This window comes from Chanos chanos, chromosome 2 (genome assembly GCF_902362185.1).
Source record: "Chanos chanos chromosome 2, fChaCha1.1, whole genome shotgun sequence".
Taxonomy (NCBI): domain Eukaryota; kingdom Metazoa; phylum Chordata; class Actinopteri; order Gonorynchiformes; family Chanidae; genus Chanos; species Chanos chanos.
This window is the reverse complement of record NC_044496.1, coordinates 40888053-40903746: the sequence shown is the minus strand read 5'-3', so window position 1 is coordinate 40903746 and position 15694 is coordinate 40888053. Positions and strand designations below refer to the sequence as shown.

Genomic DNA, 15694 nt, shown 5'->3' with positions numbered 1-15694 from the left:
CTTAGTATTTTAGAGATGAATGAAAATGAAGTAGTCACGATGTAGACACCAAATCAAAGCTTCCCAGGTGACTAAGGCTAAAAAGTGGACACATGCCTGTGCCTCTATAGCGAACGTTCAGCTCGCGCGGTGAAACGCAAGACTGATATGGCAACGAAGCTACAGCCAGCTACGCTAACTAAGCTACCTAAAGCCTAAGCTAACGCTCTGTGTCAGTGATCACTGTGCTAAGCTAGCAAGGTAACGTCGATTACCGATATTGCTGGAGAAAACACAACTGAAATGGTTTATAGAGCAGGATCGATGTTTTGCTGCTGTTTAAACTACCTACAATTACTCAACGTTGACTGTTTTATCATGTCAAAATAAGGCCCTTCTTTAGCTTGGCCAACGGAGCTAACGTTTGCTAATTAGCCCTTAGACTGACGCTGTTTTAGCTACCGATGGCTCTGAGACGAAGCTAACGTGCTCTGTGCACTTAATCTTCCGATTAATCATAACAAATAAGTTCACTAAAAGAACCATGAAGCCATGCATATTAAAGGGCAGGCAGACTAAGAAACTGTCTAAAGAATGCAATGAAATGCTACTTGTTTACAGCTCGCCCATCTGTCTTCTGCTTTTACATACAAATTCTTCCTGTCCAGTAGTAACTAGCACACAGATGATATGAAGTGAGACACAGAGGGGCCACTGATAGTATAACAAAATGTTGCACGGGCGAAGACAAAAAAAAAAAAGACCATATAAGGTAGTAAGAACAGGAAGTGTTTTGTAGATTGTTCATAATGAAAAATGAGATTGCATCAAAACATTCTTATTTTTTTTAGAATTTTTTTTTTTCATAAAATCGCAATTCATAACACTTGAATTTATTAAGTTTGAAATCCAAACAACCTGAAGAGCCCCGAAGGCCTGCTATATTTACTTTTTGTTTAGTTTTGTATTTGAGCTTTTCAGTGATATAAAGTGCCTTCTCTCTTCTATCATTATTCAAAACGAGATATAGTCCAATCAGGCTATTGCCTCGATCAGGATCCACTGTTTGGTTTCGACTCCGCCTAATGACTGACTAAGGTTCTTCTTGTACGATCAGGTAGTTGAACATCTGACCTTTTATGCAATCTTTGGCGTACAACTAGGTCTTTCTAATGATAGAAGGACCCAAGGCCAACCCCAAAGACTACGATGGCGTAACTGGGAACTGTTAACACTGGGCGCTGCTCAGAGACGGAAATTATGAGCAAAAATTGATATTTAACACTTTGTCATATAAAATAACGGCATTTCATTCAAACTCTTGAATAGAGTCTTTCGTTATTAATAAACCTAGCTCATGAAATGAAACAGCGATGTTCCCACCGCTTAAACTCTTCTGTAGACGTCAATAGGTATGCCACCACAGTGCCTGAAAGAAATCAAGCTCGACGTAAACAGTTTTGGGCATTCACTTCAGTTTACGCATTGGTAAACAAGAGAGCATTTTACAAAATCAGCAAGGCACTAATTAGCGAACAGGAATTTAAAACATAAACTAAATGTTCTTCCTTTTTTTTTTTTTTTTTTTTTAGCTATTTTAAAACCACATAGGCCATCACACAATTATTTATGCTTGCCCAGCATAAGTTATCATCCCCGTCTAGTGCGAGGCTGACTGAGTTTGATGATTGTCTTGTATCATTTGGACTCGAGGGCATTTGTTATGGATACCTCTGCCATGCAGTGCACTTTTGCAATTTCTTCCCACTACAGCGTAGGAACTTTTTGTACTGCAATATACTTTACCACGTAAAAGTAAGTCAAATTAGAAACATGTCACTTTTCTGACCTTCACTGTTGTTAGAGAGTTATTAGAGGAGAGTATATACTGTATGTGGCTCTAGATTCTCCACATTTAGCACAGAATAACTCAAATTGGCTACTTTGTGAAAGGAAGGCCCTGGAAAAATAATTGTAACTTTAAGTATCATCAAACAGCATTTGTTGCCAGTATATGTATGCTTTATGGACAGTTTTTTTTTTTTTTAAGGAACACCACCTTGTTCATAAAATGGGTCATTTTCACAAACAGTGCTTGCCACTAAACAAGCTTGCCATATAACTTAGGCCGGCAGATATCTAGAGATTGCGTCACTCTTGGGCTGAACATTACAATGTTAGAAACAAGTGACTTTATTAATGGTATGTTGGGTGTTGGTGGTTCCACTGTCTTACAACGCGCCACTCACAGAGCTTTTGTACACATTGCACTGTCAAGAGTTTCTCAGGAACAGTACGACTAACAAAAAACATGTGGTCACTGGCAGTCCTGTGGGTGAAAACAGCGCATCATCTCAGAGGACATGAATTGTTGGTTCTTGTCTGTGATGCACTATGGCTGCACAAGGTTACATTGGGTTCCAGTTTTCTCAGGGAAAACAAACAGCTCGACTGGGCACACAGTTACCAGAACTGGAAAAACATAGACAATTCCCGGTTCCTGATGCATCATGCGGATGAGAGAGTCAGGATTGGGTGTAACAGAAAGAGCCTGTGGAGCCATGTCGTCTGATGTCAATGGTAAATTCTGGCACGGGGCACATTTTCCTGACGCTCGTTAAGTCCCTTGATACTGGCTAAGCAATGTCAAAACACCACAAGCATAACTGAATCTTGTTGTTGACCTTTCATGGCTACAGTTCATCCTTTTTCCAATGGATACTTCCTGCAAGGATGTTGCAATACAACAAAAGAAAAAAGAAAAAGAAAAAAACTTCAGGATGGTTCCATGAACATGACAGCAAATTCACTTTACTTGAGTGGTCTCCACAGTCCTCAGACTTTATCAGACCTGAAAATGGCATCTTATGGGATGAGACTGAACAAGGTGTTTACAGAGTACATGTAATGCTGTTTACTCTGGAGCATTTGTGTGGTTCTTTAACGTCAGTGCGAATCAACATAACATTAGAACATTTCTAACTCCTTGTAGAATCCATGTTGTTCTGGAAATAGAAGATGACCCAGCTGTAAATGGGTGTGCCTAATACACTGGCTGCTGAGTGGAACCGAAGCATAAAGTCACTCTCCCACCTCAGACTTTGGTTACCTTTCCCAGAGACATGAAAACTGAAATGTAATCAAAGAAAATGCTTGCTACAACCTTTTCTGAACTGAAATAATTTGTCAAAGGCATTTAAAAGATTCCTTTATGGAACCGTTCATTCGTGAGAATAAAAAAAGAAAGAAAGAAAGCAAGCAAGAAAGAACAACAACAGAAAGAAACCAACATTATTATTGTTAGCTGTAGGTCAGCGCCCTGGTTCATCACAAAAGAAGTTTCAGTTAAAGGGCAAAAGGCTGATACTGAAAGCTAGTAAAAGTTGTCTTTATTCAAAAAATCAGGTGGAGACAGAAGAGTAACCAAATGCATATAGTAAAAAAAGCTACATTTCCTTGACTTATTAGATTCACGATTCAGTTGTAGTTTTGGTATCAAAAGTCTTTATTTAAAAATGTTCTGACCTTTGGGCATCATGCAAGCCCGATGACTTAATATTGTTCATTTAGAGGATTATAAACCTTTGGTGCAGACGAGGCTGTTCGTGAATGTGAAAGTATTTTTGGTCTGTTGGCACGGTAAACAAATGGCTGTTTTTATTTTTAGAAGTAAAATAGTTCTCGATACATCTCTCTGCAGCAAAGCCGATTTTCGTGATTTATCCTTTACTAAAGACGAAAAGCGTAATCATGCTAATCAAATTTTATGGCTTAGGGACATTTGAAGATCTAATTACATCTCTAGTATCTACTTTAATTAACTCAAGCGGTCATTATGGTATAACATCGTTCAGCTTCTAGGTCCGGGGGCTGATAGTTTCTGCATTTAAATATTTTCATTTGCACATTTCCAAGTGATGCGAATGGAGTCCGGAGTCATCTCCGGCCTTGACGGTATAGCATTTCCATTACTGCGCACGTAAACGCCGAAAGCCTCTCTCTTCTGATAATGAGAATTAAGTTCATCCTTTTTGGGACACACTTGGATGGATGTGGGTTTTTACAATCGGTAAGGCTTCATACTCGGAACACATTGATTATGTCGCTATTTGGCTGTTCACACCAAATGTGGCCGTGACTCAATGAAAAGCTGGACCATAGATCTTTGTTAAAAAAGTGGGAAAATTATCATAAAAGACTTCTTACACAGGTAAAATAATGTGTTGCTTCTGTACATTCTTTTTCTTTGATAACAACGTTGTTTAATTACGGTGACACCGTAACCTCTACTGTGTCGCACCGCAGCCGAGGGTTTGTCCGCCTGTATTGTGCAAGGGGGTGCAGCGAGGCCTCCCCACCACGCTAGATTTAAATTTCCTACGTAACACAGAAACTTTGTTGTAAAGTGGCTGAACTGGGTATTGATGGCCCTGGTAAATCTAAGTGTTTTACCCCAGTATTATTTGTAAGACTTACCTTTCTTAGAGCAAATTGTGGTGTTATGTGAGTGTTCCTGGATGTTACCTCATATTTTTGGCCATTTTACAAACACTTGAATACTCTGAGTTTCAACTCAAATAATTGTGGATTGATATCTTAGAGTGCTTTTACTCAAGCAGGAAAAAACCCTGAAATGGAATACATATATAAATTTACATGTTTGATTTAGTAACACCATGCTTTCAAAAGGGTTTGTCGAGGTTTAGTCTCTCGGGAATGGCTGAGAGCAAGCATTAAGTATGCATGGAAACTTTCACAGTGAAACAGCTTGTATGAATCAGTACTGACCTGAAGTTCATTTGCCTGGAGGACACTGTAGGAGCTTGTAAGGAGAGCTGCACATCTGAAACGTACTCACACCACTGAGTGATGCAGAGAAAGAAAGAGAGGAACAGGTCCTGGGGGAGGGGCACAGAAGCCAAGCTGAAGATGAGGAAGGTACAGAGGGGATCTGAGGGGCAACAGGATTACATCCCAAATGATGAGGTAGTACCTTTCTTTGTTGTTGAATTCACACACATTGACTACATAGTTTTTCGGGGGTTTTTCTTTGTTTTTTTGATTAACGTCCAAGTTTAAAAATATTCATCCAATTTTTTTTAAATGTGAGAATATGCCTGTTTGAATATTGTTAATTTTTTTATGCTAGTGCTTCTACTACAAAGTAGTGCAAAAATGCATCTTTTCAAATCACAAAAATGACTCATGATTGTTATACCTTGTACCTTCATCCAACAGGGAATCACAAGTATGATGTGACTGCATCATCATTTCTCAGTAGTGCAGTGTAGTACAATCATCATTGCTGCATGTGGATTAATGTGCATTTGCTGACATAATTATCTCCTGAGCTAAAGACTTGTAGCTGGTTGACTATATCATATTGGCATAGAGGTACATTGGTTCATTAAAAAAATCGCTCAACCTAGAGTTTTCCCCCCATTCCTATTCCATTTCTATATTGATCTCCTCATTACCTTAAATTCACTTATGCAGTGCAATGATATCTCAGAGGTTAGAAGAGGTATTTAAGCTGAATAGGCATGCTATTAAGTATTTCCAATCAGTCTAATGCTATTTGTGCGGAACTTAAAAGGAGAAAGTCTAGTTGTATAGAGAGATAATGTTAGTTGTTATGTAATGTACAGTGTTATTGGGGACTTTCAGAAGGAGAAAAAGAACTATTTCAAATATACTTTGTCCTTATATTTGAAGGGGCTCTGATGTTTAGTCCAGTAAAGTCACATAGAGTAAGCCATCGTCATGGTAATTATTAAATTCATTTTGGCAGAACCAATACGCAGGAATGGCTTAATGTTAGTAGGCCATAATCGTTGTAATTTTATGTGACAAAATCCATAAAATATCCCCATTATCATTTGCTAATAGCCTCTATTTCTTGAACATTATGTGTTAAGTGGATGGCCATTGAATACAGACCTGGCCTACTATCAGATCAGATATGGTGTGCATCTCATATTGCTCTGGAATAGACTTAAGCACCATTGAATTTAATATGGTTCCACTAGACATCATTTTCATAATTTTCTTGGCCTCTGTTGTCTCATGGTTTTTGCATCCCTAGAACAACTTCAGCATCATTCACACATCAAAATTCTACCATTACTTGCACTCATTAAATGTAGAAAATTAATATTGCCATTGAAATGACCTATAAACCATTGTTTTGTATTAAAAGTTGTTGTTGTTGTTGTTGTTTTCAGAATAAACCAAGATGTCCTACTGTGGTCGACAACTGAAGGCTGTACAAATGTCTTATGCTCAGTTACATTAGCAGAACTTAGTTTAGCTAAAATATTTGGAGTGCATAAGCTGTCAGCTGTCAGTCTGGAGTCCTTCAGCAGTAAGTCGTATTGTCACATAAATGTAACGCATGCACAGGCCATAATGGATACTATCAGTCTAATCTAGTCAATCAGTCTTTCCTCTTAAGGAAGAAAGACAATCTGAAAATTTAAACACAAAACCATTTTTAAATACAGTACGCATAAACCTGCTGCTGTGCTGTGGATTATAAATTTATGAAGTGATTGTTTTATTGACTCTTGTGGTAGATACAGCACAACAAACCTTTAGGCTTTTTACTTAAATCAATCCTGGAATGCTGAGTATGATGAAGAATAGGTATAGTACTTACATATACATATACATGTATACATATATACATATATGCATATATGCACACACACACACACACACACACACATATACCTCTACCAACATGGCTACTTTTTCCCACATATTGGCAGGTGACATAACACAATTCATATAATATGTGCCTGATGAAAGTGATTTTATGAAATTATAAAGAAATGACACATTATTCAGCATTTGTTTGTCTGGTACTTACTGCAGAAAATATTATCTTTATATAGTGCTTATTTTTCTGTGGGGGATAACTGACATTCACTGCCTCAAATTTCTTCTTGTGCAACACTGGCATCTGGTGTTTCTTAGGTGATACTGATGTGGAAAGCAGTCTCATACGCTGAATTAGTCTCTATGTGTTCACATAGTTCCGTGATTTCTTAATTTATTAAATATTTAGGTTGTACATTTCTCTGTAAGTAATTTTAGGATAATAGTACTTGTGATTGTGATAAGGATTTTAAGTGATTTGAGGGAGTCAGTTCCCCGTAAGCAGTTCACATACTCAGTGAAGCTCAATTAAAATGATCTATTGTACTGAACCTTAAATCATCTTAATAATCAGAATTTAATAGCTATAATTCGTTTTAAACAAACAAATTAAAAAAAAGTCCAGTAAGTAAGATCTAAATGCTCCGATGGCCAGATCGTATGGCCAAATCCATTCATATCACAGATTACTCAATGTGTTGCCTTGTACTTATAACAAATTTCCTAACACTGATGAGCCATAAATATGTTTGCTGAGTTGTGCATTTTTCCACTTGATGTCTCCACTTGATGTTATTATATGATCCTGGAAAATGTATTCTTTAGAGAAGTGATGCACAGGGTGGAGGACATGAAAAACCATGAATAATAAGCCATGAATCATAAACAATCAGCTTCTAAGAAATATATTTATGTTACTATTATCATGCTGCTTGTCATAAATCTTATCTACTCATCAGTTCATCCCAAAACATTGTACACTGCAGCAAATAATCACCAAAAAACAGTTTACTACCAAGCGACTACACTTCCATTTGGTTAATTAATGATAAGGGAGGGTAAAAAAGGGCAGAGTATACTCTGTGGTTCAGGTTTTTCTACCCAGCATTTGTCACTGTGTCAAAGACGAGGCACTATGAGTAAGCTATTTAAATCTCTTCACTAAAAACACATGCTTGTTTGTTTGGTGTGTTTGAACAGGTGCTTTTTTGGCATGTCTCTTTCAAGACGAGTGGAAAAAAGTTTGCCCTTTTCACTGACACAGCACAGACTACGTGTCCTCGTTTAAGAGAAGATGTGGCTATCTGCCTATGTGGAAAACTGTCTTCTGTTAGTGAATCTTACGGCTTAGGAACTGTACAGGAGAGCTATTTGGAAGTCTGAAATCTGCTTTTCTTTTCTTTTCTTTTTTATTTCTCAGAGGACGAAAATGGTGTACAGCTGCAAGATGTCTCATACGAACAAGGAATGGACAACCCTGGATTTGTCCTGGAGGTGGGTTCACTTTAAGTGTAGTAGTGTAGAGAACAAGTGTAGTAGTTCACTGTTACTTTTCTGTTTTGAGGAATCAGTTCGTGAAAGTAACACCTCCATCTGCTTTAATGTCTTAGGAGGACAACGTGGCAGATGACAACAGTGACCATGAAAAAAAGACCAAAAAGGGAGTTAAGTCATATTTAAGGTATGGCTGTTAAGCAAATGATGAGTGATTTTTTTAAAAAAAATATGTGTAGTATCCACTCTCATTTGAGATTTGCTGAGAAGGTGAAGAAGTCATAGCAGTTGTAGAATTATTTCTGTAGAGTTATTTTGATATTTACAAGATGTGAGATCAATTGTTTAATGAGTGTTCTATTAGGTAAAGTAGGATCAGCCAACAGCTGTAAAGTATGAACTGATCTAGATTACCAGTGAAACATTTTAACCTTGTGATTTTTAAAAGTGTACAGTCTTTGCAGAGACATTGTTCTAATCACTGGCTATGAAAAACATGAGATTAAAACGTTTAAATGGTAATTGAGGTCAGTTGTTCTGTGCGGGGTGTAACTGTCAGCATGTCAGTGTACGTCTAAAACACTACGAGTGTTTTGAATCTGTAGATCTGTGATCTGGGAGAGTGCAGTACTTAAAACGGGGGAAAAAAGGATCATGGTTGCTTTCTTTGTTTAAAGTGTGTAGTAAATAAAATAGTGCTGAGGAGCTGTCAATGTAATAATAGTATTTTTCCGCCTTGTAGGAAAGCTTCTAAACCCATTACTGCAACAGAAAACTTCTGCAAGGCTCATTCCAAAATCATCAAATACATTGTTCTGGGCATACTGACTGCAGGTATGTGTTGTATAGCTGATATAGCTTTGAAAATGTTTTGGCACAGTTGCACAACACTGTCAAAATAAATCCCAAGCCTCTTCCCTGTGATTATAGTTTTAGTAGTAAAACACTAACTGTGTAACTGTATACCTTCTGTTTTGCCTTCGAAATACAGGCTATGTGGCATACTTCATCGCTGCCTGTGTGCTGGACTTTCACAGAGCCATCGCGCTGGTGGTCCTCACCTGTCTAGCGGTGCTTATCATAGCATACGAGCTCATTAAGCAGCATTTGGGAGACAGCATCAAACAGTGTTTCAAGCCTGTTTACAGACTCTTCAAAGCCAACCGCAAATGGTTAAAATGGTGAGTGTTATTCTTTTTACCTTTGTTTCTACTCTACTCAGACATGGAGAACAGTTATAATACACAGCAGTTTGCTGCTCAGAGTTGACGCCTGAATTATTTTACATCCCCTTAACACACTCCATAATTTTGAGGCCGTTGATTTCCTCAACACAATTAAGCAACAAATCTCAAAATTTTTGGTTCACTACCTGTGGAGCTTTACTTCACTGAAAATTGTGAGTTTTGTTGATGGGTTTTTTTTTTGAGGCTGTCAGCAGCATTGGTCTTGTTGCTTAGGGTTGGGCTACTGTCTACTGTCATAGAGCACTCCGTTATAGAACACTCTGTGAGCTTATGCTCTATAACAGTGGCCCACTGAGTGTAAGTGTGGATATCATGAACACTAAAAAGTGTCTATGAAATGCTCGGTTAGCACTCTTAGAGGATTTTATTTCCCACATTTACAAGATTTAGACAGACAGGACTTCTGTACTGGAAGCATTGTAAACTCTTTAAAAGTGTTAAAATTTAGCTTTTCTTACACGTTATCTTCACATGTTATCTTCACATGACCATACAGTCCTTACAGGATGTTCCTGTTACCCCTAATTTCCATGGCAAATTTATTACGTACTCTTACAGTGGTTGTTTTTGAATGTTCCAGGGTGTTCGTATTGGTGGTACTCGGACTTTTTATTGCCTGGTTGGCGGTAGACACAAGCAAGAGGCCAGAGCAGCTGATCTCGTTTGGGGGAGTCTGTGTATTCATCATTGTCATTTTCCTCCTCTCCGCCCACAGATCAGCGGTGAGCACATATTTCTCATACAAAGTCATGAACGTACGGTACACACTTACGGTTCTCCACTCTTTTCATTGCTGACACGTACTTGACCACACAGTCTTATCTTCAGCTACATTCTTTAGACTTTGGATTTCCTGTAAGCCTTATCAGCTGCCTTGAGGTTATACTGAGCTACAAGTATCAAAAACACGTAGTTTAACAGTCAATGACTTTAATGCTTGATACACTCAAATGCCAAAAGAACATCCTCTTCCCTGTTCTCTTGCAAATGGTTTCATTGCGTCTCTTCTTCAGGTGCGATGGAGGACGGTCTTTTGGGGACTTGGTCTCCAGTTTGCCATTGGTCTCTTTGTCATAAGGACTGAACCTGGTTTCGCAGCCTTCAGATGGCTCGGAGATCAAGTCCAGGTATCATTCTGAATGACTAATTTTTTGGCAGATTACTTTCTTGGCAATTCAAAATGTTATGAAGGAGTTGATAAGAAACTAAGGAATATGTTATGCACAATCTCAGTTGTTTATGATTCGGTCCCCTGAAAATATGAATACTTTGTTGCCGTAGTATTGTTGAAATCTTGTAACAAATATACTTTGCATGATTTTTCTCTCCTTTCTCCAGACATTTTTGAACTACACAAAAGCTGGGTCATCGTTTGTTTTTGGAAGCGATCTGACTGAAAACATCTTCGCTTTTCAGGTAAGTAAACACAGATATTCCCCGCATAGCTGCATCTCTCTTTGATAAATACACGGGTATGTACGGTAAATGTATGAATGATATTTCCACAGGCTTTGCCCATAGTGGTTTTCTTCAGCAGTGTCATGTCAGTCCTCTACTTTCTTGGAGCGATGCAGTGGATTATCATTAAGGTAAAACAAAGCAAAAGAAAAAAAAAAAAAAAGTACTCATATTGATCCTGTCTGTGTTTTGTGCTCAGAGCATGTGACCTAACTAAAACCATGTGACATCTCTCAAACAGATTTCGTGGATCATGCAGATAACAATGGGAACATCCTCCACAGAGACCTTGAGTGTTGCAGGCAATATATTTATTGGCCAGGTATTTTTTTTTATATCTTCTATAGATATGCTAAAAATGCCAATCCAGCATAAGTGAAACATTTTCCTTGTTCCTTATTACTCTAAGGATGGCAGAACAGAAAACAGATGAACAGATCATTGATTTCATTTTTATTATGAAGTGATGTATTCCTGTGGTATACTAGTTTCCCAGAGGTGCTGTCCTATAACTCTTGAGTATTCAAGAGTTACATAGCATACTTATAACAGACTATGTTATATTACAAATTAGCTGTGTCAGTTTTCCACCTCTTCTCCACTGTGTGTTGTCTAGTTTATTTCATCTGCTTCACTTCATCAGTTTAATTATCCCATTTTTGTATCACTTGTCCAAGATAAATGTCCCATGAGAGCATTAGTGGCTGAAGAGTAAGCATTTGTCCATGCGCTGGTTCCTTCTTGTACGTTGGCTCATTGAAGGAAGTTTAAAAGTAAAAAAAGAAAGTCTCTCTCTCTCTCTCTCTCTCTCTCACTCTTTCTCTCACTCTTCCTCTCTCTTGCTCTCTCTCTCTTTCTTTCTTTCTTTCTTGGCCCGCCCCCAACATAAATCTGTTGTGGTAAACTCTGCTTTCTGTTGTATTCTTTGTCAGAGTGAGGCGCCCCTGTTGATCCGGCCCTATTTGAAGGACATGACTAAGTCGGAGCTCCACACCGTTATGACTGGTGGCTTTGCCACTATTGCTGGAAGTGTGATGGGAGCGTTCATTTCTTTTGGGGTGAGGCCAAGTGTTTAACACAAAGTAATCTCTTGATATATAATGTACATCCATAAAAATAACTGCGTATCACCTTCATTCTTTCTTTTTACTTTCTCTTATTGTTTTCTCTGTGATATATGTTGGAAGATGATTCACAGGTTTATGGCATCTCATGGCTCTGTCTTTCTCCCCACCCTTCCTTTGTATGTGTATGTGTGTGTGCACGTGCACGTGCATGTGTGCTGTGTGTATATGTGTGTGTGTGCGTGCCAAAAACCTCTCTCTGCTACAGATTGACGCAGGATCTTTGATTTCGGCCTCTGTTATGGCTGCTCCATGTGCACTGGCCATGTCTAAACTCTCTTATCCTGAGACAGAGGAGAGCAAATTCAAATCTGAAGACAAAATCAAAATGGATGCGGGGTGTGTGTCACTTTTTTTAAGAGTTCAGTTTGTTGGATAAACACGGTTTATGTGTTTGTGTGTGTGTGTTTGCGTTTGTGTCTGTGTTTGCTCTGTGCAGATATTTTGAATATTTTTTCTGGTTTAGTGATGAGCAGAATATCCTGGAGGCCGCCAGCAACGGAGCATCTGCATCCATTGGCCTTGTTGCTAACATAGCTGTTAATTTGATAGCATTTCTTGCCATCTTGGCTTTCATCAACTCTGCGCTGAGTTGGCTTGGAGGAATGGTAGACTACCCAGGTCTTACATTTGAGGTAAGTATCCTTTAACCTTAGATCACCAACAGGGAAGTTTTTCACTGTCCAATGTGGTACGACTGGATAAGGATACATGTGTTTAAGGACAGATCTAATATTTAATGTTCCAAAAGTGTAAGTTTTGTTGGGAAAATCAGTTATCCTTATTAAACTATGATTGTATTACTATAAGTCAGACTTGAGTCACTCATAGTTGTAGTAAGGTAATCTTGGGACCACCGTCCTCTTTTCAAGACTAAATCAAACCAAACAAAAAACAATACTAGTCTAATGTAATAATGAGATTCAGTAAACACACAGTGTTTTAAACCCCACACCCTTCTCTGTCTCTCTTTCCTTCTTTCATCTCTAGCTCATCTGTTCGTATGTGTTCATGCCTTTGGCCTTCGTGATGGGGATACCCTATGAGGAGTCTTTCATTGTGGCTGAGCTCATTGGTACCAAGCTTTTCCTTAATGAGTTCATTGCCTACGAGAAACTCTCCGTGCTGAAGAACAACCGACTGGAGAACCTCAACGATCCCAGCCTAGATCTCCAGGCCATCTCAGTGAGTGCCATTGGTTCTCTGGTTCACTCTTAGAATTTTCTTTCCTTGCAAAAATCAGCCTGTCATTGTTTTGGGAAAGCAATCATTTCTGCTCACTTCCACATGTTTGAGCTCTGCTGAGCTGAAATAATGCACAGTTTTTTGCACTTAAAGGTGCTTTGAACACTTGTATGTATTATACCTTATAATATGTTTATATAGAGCACATAAATGAATTGTACTATATACTTATACTGTACTATACTCAACCTTCACTGTTGCAGGTCAGGTCAGAAATCATCAGTACCTATGCTCTGTGTGGTTTTGCCAACTTCAGTTCTCTGGGCATTGTAATCGGAGGCCTGTGTGAGTGTTCAAAGCCTGTGTACTATAAGCCTATCAAACAAAATATATTTTTAATTCAAAATCTTTTTCTTCTTGTTTTGTTGATATTTTTTTTCAGAAATTGCTTTTGTTTCCACAGCTGCCATATGCCCTCCAAGAAGAGGTGACATCTCAGCAGTAGTGACCAGGGCGCTTTTCACAGGCACTTGTGTTTCTCTGGTTAACGCCTGTATTGCTGGTAGGTGATAAACTTCCTTTAGCCCCAAAACATGTACATCAGTTAGTTTCACTCCTAAAACAGGCCACCCGTTCGTGGTCACAGCGCTATACTTGCATTTTAGCTAACTAACAGTCATCAACAATTCATGCATGTTTGCATATATCTTTGGATATATTCTGCCTTAGACATTTGGTCTCAGGTTGGTTTTGCTCTTTCTGTAGTAGGCTTATCTGTTTCAGGTTATTGAATTTGTGATTGGAATCCCCTTTGCAGGAATTCTGTTTGTGCCAACGCTGGACTGTGTTAATGTATTCAGAACAAACAATTTCAGCAACACAGTCCCTGACATGAAAGCATGCTGTTTTGACCTGTTTGGAAGGTAAATCTGCCTCAGACATTGATTAAGTGAAAAGTATTTTAAGGTCTGATATGATGCCATTGGTTCCAGAAATGATTTACTGATAAGTCTTGAGACTAACCTGTTGAAATGTTTGCTCTGTTATAGTGCCGTGAACAATGGGACTGTGTCCTTCGAGGGGTCTTGGAGCACTGTGAAAAATGCTACCATTTATTTCGCCAACTGTTGTGGCCTCTACAATGAGCCTGTTTGCAATTTTTAATATCTTGTACATATGTATAAATCTAAATATTATCCCTCTGCAGAACATATTTGAACTTTTTTATAATTTAGACATTTCATCTTTACAGAACTCTTCATGAGTATTTATTTGTGTTGATTGTTTGTATGCCTTCGACATTCTGTTTGCAAAATAACACAGATATTGACAAAACCACGTACAGATAAACGCAGATTTATTTTAAAAAACTGAAAGTACTGAAATCTAATTTTAGATAGAAAATAATGGGGGGAAAAATCAGAGTATTTATACATATGTGTAATATGTTAAGTAATTTCAATGAAAAGAATAAACCATACAAGATTTCATGACAGGTTGAAATGAATCCAGTTTTACTAGCGCTTAGACAAACTGAATGTGATTGAATTGGGTTGTTGTGCTGTAACCTTGTCAAGCGGACATTGATCCTGTTTGGTCAGGTGGTAGTGTTTCTTATCACTTATCATTCTGAGTGTGTTTGTCGATGGGCTTTGTAACTCACCCAATGAGGTATGGAACAATATCATAATTTAAAATAAGGAACTATTTTTAAAAAAATCAGAAATGTTCATATTTTATTTTACAAAGTAAGAGGCATGTAATATACTGCCTTATACCAAAATAGCCTCTCCCCAATACACAAACATGCACACAGACACTGAGTCAACATACACAGATTACTTCCTTTCACCTCTTATCACTCTTGTCCTCTGACAAACCTTTAATCATACATGAATGTATGAAAGCACACACAGACACACACATACACACATACACATACACACAGCTCAGTCATGCCAAATTAAGTTCTAATACACTATCTCTTTACACCCTGTCAAATTGTAAACCATTAGACAAGCACAAAAACCCCCCAAACCAGTGATTATCTAAATCATTCACATATGTCAGTTAATTCTGAGACCCACTGGTGAAACATTAGCTTAATTAAAGTAAACCTTTGCGCAAGCAGGTTTAAAGGGAGGTCATTTAAGTGGACTTAGTTTGTAGGGAAATTATCTATTTTGAAGAGCTTAGTTTGAAGAGCATAGGCCTCACACAGCCTGCATAGGCGGACACTGGTGAGATGATTAGTGTTTTTGTAGTTGTGACGTATACTTTGTCAGTGTTTGGGTGCAATGAAGTGTAGCATGAAAAGAGAACATTAGATAGGAGTCCATAAGTCCAGTAATAAAGGTAGTTTTACTGCGATGACAGAGTCAAACATTTCCCATTCTGTCTTCTAAATGACAAACATTCAAGACAAAATAAATTCATCGATAAGCAAACAAAACGTTCATTTCTTTTTAAACACTTCTATACAGATAGTATAAATAAGTCAGAGAATAAGGACAGCTGAAATTCACTTTCTTCAACTCAACGGAAACA

At 38.1% G+C, this 15694-nt stretch overlaps 1 protein-coding gene across 1 annotated transcript; it reads left to right on the top strand.

Annotated features, from left to right (window-relative positions):
• The first annotated feature begins 7762 nt into the window (after nucleotides 1-7762).
• slc28a1 (solute carrier family 28 member 1) lies at nucleotides 7763-14311 on the top strand. Its single transcript, XM_030765334.1, has 18 exons — nucleotides 7763-7778; nucleotides 8060-8133; nucleotides 8250-8320; nucleotides 8876-8967; nucleotides 9125-9314; nucleotides 9961-10102; nucleotides 10394-10507; nucleotides 10719-10796; nucleotides 10889-10969; nucleotides 11080-11160; nucleotides 11771-11896; nucleotides 12171-12301; nucleotides 12429-12597; nucleotides 12953-13147; nucleotides 13411-13492; nucleotides 13611-13709; nucleotides 13965-14070; nucleotides 14197-14311. The coding sequence occupies exons 1-18, from the start codon at nucleotides 7775-7777 to the stop codon at nucleotides 14309-14311; spliced, it is 1950 nt and encodes a 649-aa protein (XP_030621194.1). The 5' UTR covers nucleotides 7763-7774.
• The last annotated feature ends 1383 nt before the right edge of the window (nucleotides 14312-15694 follow it).